The sequence below is a fragment of the Aegilops tauschii genome, chromosome 2, assembly GCF_002575655.3.
Source record: "Aegilops tauschii subsp. strangulata cultivar AL8/78 chromosome 2, Aet v6.0, whole genome shotgun sequence".
NCBI classification, from domain to species: Eukaryota; Viridiplantae; Streptophyta; class Magnoliopsida; order Poales; family Poaceae; genus Aegilops; species Aegilops tauschii.
In genome coordinates this window covers 412,140,979-412,145,793 of record NC_053036.3, presented here as the reverse complement: position 1 = coordinate 412,145,793, position 4,815 = coordinate 412,140,979, and the positions used below count along the sequence as shown (strand labels likewise).

The window sequence follows — 4,815 nt, the reverse complement described above, 5'->3', positions numbered from 1 at the left end:
TGAAAAACTTGTTAAACATCCGGTTAATCTCGTTGAATTTGAACTATTGTTGTACTAAACTTATTTGCATGTTATGTATGAATGATTTGTGCTATTTTCTATCCGAACTTTAATAAATTTCGTTTTGTTTGATCAAATCCATCCGATCAATTGAAACCCGGTTCGAAATGTATACAAATAGCTTTAGATGGCCAGCTCTCGTATTATCTTGTGAACCGTGACGGATAGAGTGTCTGGTTTGCTGGTGAGCGTTGGAAATGCCCAAGCGCAGCTTATGTGGATGAGGTCAGCAACCCTTTTGGAAGAGCCTAGACAGTATATAAGGGCTCTCCCTGAATGCCTGTACATCAAAATTTGGCAGCACGCGAGCAGCTCCAAAGACATCAGCACTGCTCGCTCTCGTGCAAGCTATAGCCAGCGGCCAACCTTGCGCTATCTCGTGCTCCTACCAGCGACACCACACCTCCGATTCACGTCGTGCCTTTGACCGGCGCGGGAGAGCGAGGACCAGGGATGGCCGGAGGCGTTTTCCTCCTCAACGGCGCCGGCGCGCCGGACTACGGCGGCGCGCTGACCGTCCCCGTCGTGGTGACCTGTCTCATGGCGGCTTCCGGCGGCCTCATCTTCGGCTATGACATTGGCATCTCAGGTGCGTCATCTTTCCCATCGCCGTCCGTACATCTCTGTTGGTGGAACTGAGGATTGCTTACCTGTCTACGTCGTTCTTGGCACGTTTCTCCCTTAATTTGGTTGGAGTTACGGAGGGAGTGTGTTTTATCGATCAGTTCGTTGTTCGTCTCTCGGTGCTGTTCTTGATTTGGGTGGTAGTATTAGATTTCCAGTAGCTATGCTGTGAGTTCGCCACCATCTGCGGCCAATCGAAATCGTGATCTGAAGCCATGAAGAAGAGCATCCTCCTAAATAAAGTTTAATTATACTAGTAGTTTCAGCTTAGTTTGTCTTCATGTCGGATCCCCAAATATCACCAAATCGGACCGCAACTTCTAATCTAACCAGTCAGGCAGGCATGTGCCTTCGTCTTCGTCGATCACGCACACGCCAAGCAGGCAGGCAGTAAAATATTGAGTTGGTACGACGGCTAGATCCAATTGAAAGCCCGGCAGGCCCTGTCACCCGTCCCTCTTTCCGTCAGATCAGTCCTTGCGCTGCACAAATCACACTCCCGGGAACAGTGGTGCCCAGCACTGTACACGGCTGGGAGCATCGCGGAAAGATATAGTACGTACTACTCCCACCAGTAAGCTTGTGCGCCAAGCCGTACTACGTGAATCAAGCCAAATGGTCCCGTCACGCCCTCTCTTCTCGCATGATCTTCGTTCACATCGACGACAGGGACCAGAGGAGAGGGCACACCCGATTCGTGTCGACTTTGGACGGCCCTGTCACGCGACGGGGCCAGCGGCGTGCTGTCCGGCGATTCCACGGCCTCCGCGGGGCTCGTGGAGCGCCCATTAGACACGAGAGCGTTAGCTTTCGCACGACACTCATCGATTCGTTCGTATCGTTGATGGCTCGTTCTGACTTTGGACCGTGTGAGCCCGGTTTTGCTGCTCGGTGTTTGTACAGCCTTCTGACCTTAATCGTCCGTGTCACCACGCGCATCACCAGTTTTGGACGGCATATACGCGATAAGGTGCCGTGCTGGCGACGGCGAGACGTCCCGCCGGGTGACCCGTCGCGATTTTTTTTTCCGGGGGCATCTTTGGACTCACACGATCGAAGCCAAAGCCAGCCGGGATTTGCGATACGTTTCTGAGTTCCTAGTAGCGAAAGGGGGACAGGCAAAGTTGCTTTTCCACTCGAATTTGGTGGATAGGTTTCCTGGTCCTAGGTGAGGTTTATTCGAGCAGTGGAGTAGAACTATAGGCTACTCTCCTATAGTTATTAGTCGATTGTGCTCTCGCGAAAGGAAGCTAGGATCGACCGGGATTAGGAGCGTGTCATTTCCAAGCGAGTGAGTGATGGATGAGCTTGACAAGATCGGACTTTTATGAGATAACATGCTACTAGTTTCATACGATGATTGGTAAAGAATACTCGCGTCTTTCTGAACAAAAAACGAATATTTGCTTTCCGCAAAAAAAAGGAATATTTGCGCCAGTGAGTGTCAAATAATGCTAACGAATCCGGTTGCCAGAAAGAATAGTGCTGTACTAAGATCTAAGAATCGGTTATCTGACTAATTTGGTTCAAGGAATATGAAGAATGCAGTAAATATCAACAGTTGGGTTTACAGTCATCCGCAGTTAATAATAATAACAGAAAAGCTAAATCACGCTCGTTCCAGTTATTAGCAAAATGACATTTTATCGTACGTATACGTACTAACTTTGCAAATGATTTAGTATCTTTCTTCACTTTAAGTGAATCTTGTTCATGGCGCTAACGTGATCGATCAGGCGGTGTGTCGGAGATGGAGTCATTCCTGAAGAAGTTCTTCCCGGGCTTACTCAAGACGACGAGGCGCGCGAGCAAGGACGTGTATTGCATGTACAACGACCAGGCGCTCACGGCCTTCACCTCCTCGCTCTACGCCTTCGGCATGGTGGGGACGCTGGTGGCGAGCCGGGTCACCCGGCGCGTCGGGCGCAAGACCATCATGGTCATCGGGGGGAGCATGTTCCTCGTCGGCTCGCTCGTCAACGCCGCCGCGGCCAACCTCGCCATGCTCATCGTCGGGCGGATGCTGCTCGGCCTGGGCCTCGGGTTCTCCGGCCAGGCCACGCCGGTCTACCTCGCCGAGATGTCGCCCCCGCGGTGGCGCGGCGGGTTCATCTCCGCGTTCCCTCTGTTCATCAGCGTCGGCTACCTCGTCGCCAACCTGATCAACTACGGCACGTCGCGGATCCCCGAATGGGGCTGGCGCCTGTCCCTCGGCCTCGCGGCCGTCCCCGCCGCCGTCATGGTGCTGGGCGCCGTGCTCATCACGGACACCCCGAGCAGCCTCGTCCTGCGCGGGAAGCACGACCACGCCCGCGCCGCGCTCCAGCGCGTCCGCGGCAAGGGCGTGGACGTCGACGCGGAGTTCAGCGACATACTGGCCGCCGTGGAGCACGACCGGCGGAACCAGGAGGGCGCGTTCCGGCGGATCCTGCGGCGGGAGTACCGGCCGTACCTGGTGATGGCCGTGGCGTTCCCCGTGTTCCTGAACCTCACCGGCGTGACCGTGTCGGCCTTCTTCTCGCCGATACTCTTCCGGACCATAGGGTTCGGTAGCGACGCCGCGCTGATGGGCGCCATCATCCTCGGCCTGATGAACATCGGCGGCATCATCGCCTCGGGCGTCGCCATGGACCGCTACGGCCGGAAGCTGCTCTTCGCGATCGGCGGCGCGCTCATGTTCACCTGCCAGGCATGCAATGCATACAGCAAAGACCTACTACATTTTCCATCCCAGCGTACGTATGTTCTGGGACACTAATGGCTTTGCGTTTGGTTGCAGGTGGCAATGGCGAGCATCGCGGGGACGCACCTGGGGCACGGGAGCAAGATGCCCAAGGGGTACGCGGTGGCGGTGCTGGTGCTGACGTGCGTCTTCTCCGCCAGCTTCAGCTGGTCGTGGGGCGCGCTGTACTGGACCATCCCCGGCGAGATATACCCGGTGGAGGTGCGGTCGGCGGGGCAGGGCACGGCCGTGGCGCTCAACCTGGGCCTCAACTTCGTGCAGGCGCAGTGCTTCCTGGCGATGCTCTGCAGCCTCAAGTACGGCGTCTTCCTCTTCTACGCGTTCTGGCTCGTGGTCATGACCGCCTTCGCCATGGCGTTGGTGCCGGAGACCAAGGGCGTGCCGCTCGACTCCATGGGCCACGTCTTCGCGCGCCACTGGTACTGGGGCAGGTTCGTCAAGGACCACAAGTTCGGAAATGAGTCCACCTGACCTGCGTCTGCGTGCGTCCTTGGCATATGGCTTGGTTTCGCATTGTGTGATGGATGTATACTACTCCTATTAGCGCTAGATTGGTACTCGTATTCCGGTATAACTCGAAATTAAAATGCTAGTAGAATCTAAAGGGCGCGCTTTGCTGCACCCTTAAACCAAGCGACAAAAATATAAACCTTTAGCTAAGGATTTTAGCGTGCGCGATGCTCCCTTGTCGAAAAACTTTTGGGCCCCGATCGGAAGACCTGTAAAGTAATACGCATGTAGATTATGTACAGGTGTAATTTACAAACCTACAAAAGATATCAGTATTTTACAGGTGTATTTTTTCCTGGTCATTTGGATTCACTAGTCGCTAATAGCCCTCGCCTCGTTCCTCGCACAGAGGCTTCTGCCTCGGGCTTGTTCTCCCGGCCACGCCGGCCGATGGCCTGCCCCGGATCTCCGACTTAGGGATGTCAACAGGGTCCGTTTAAAATCCACTTATCATATAATAGTTTAAAAAGGTTTTATGTTTGTTTGAGGAAAATGAACAATCAAGCTAGCAAAAACTAACTAAACGAGATTGCGGGTGTCATTTATTTACCACTTACATCCTTGTCTCCGAGCTTCAGCTCTCCCGAGTGCTTGTCCTACAATGATGCACCTGTCACCGCCTCCGTCGAGTCTGGAGCAGTGCCGCGGAGCTCGTCGCCTAGCCGCCGTCGTCGAGCGCCACCTGTCCCTACAGCTTCGACGGTCACGGGTCACCTCGTCCCACAACTCGTCGTCCTCAACCTGCCGGCCACCGAGAGCTTGAGCTTCGCGGGGCGCACGCGCCGGGGATCCGTCAGACTGTTGCGGGTGTCTCATATCTCAGTCCTCCATGGCTCTGGCCGTCCTCGTCTAGATGAATCGCCTGAGGGAGGGGTGGA

At 54.8% G+C, this 4,815-nt stretch overlaps 1 protein-coding gene across 1 annotated transcript; it reads left to right on the top strand.

Annotated features, from left to right (window-relative positions):
• The first annotated feature begins 339 nt into the window (after positions 1-339).
• On the top strand, positions 340-4,225 carry LOC109761255 (sugar transport protein MST1). Its single transcript, XM_020320061.4, has 3 exons — positions 340-649; positions 2,421-3,373; positions 3,464-4,225. Exons 1-3 carry the CDS (start codon positions 514-516, stop codon positions 3,896-3,898), a joined length of 1,524 nt encoding a protein of 507 aa, XP_020175650.1. The 5' UTR covers positions 340-513; the 3' UTR covers positions 3,899-4,225.
• The last annotated feature ends 590 nt before the right edge of the window (positions 4,226-4,815 follow it).

What these genes read in the sequence shown, in the direction of transcription:
- LOC109761255 (XM_020320061.4), top strand. Translation starts at nt 514, where the DNA reads ATGGCCGGAGGCGTTTTCCTCCTCAACGGCGCCGGCGCGCCGGACTAC. An exon ending in CTATGACATTGGCATCTCAG is followed by an intron (nt 650 to 2,420) that starts GTGCGTCATCTT and finishes GTGATCGATCAG; the next exon opens with GCGGTGTGTCGGAGATGGAG. An exon ending in CGCTCATGTTCACCTGCCAG is followed by an intron (nt 3,374 to 3,463) that starts GCATGCAATGCA and finishes GTTTGGTTGCAG; the next exon opens with GTGGCAATGGCGAGCATCGC.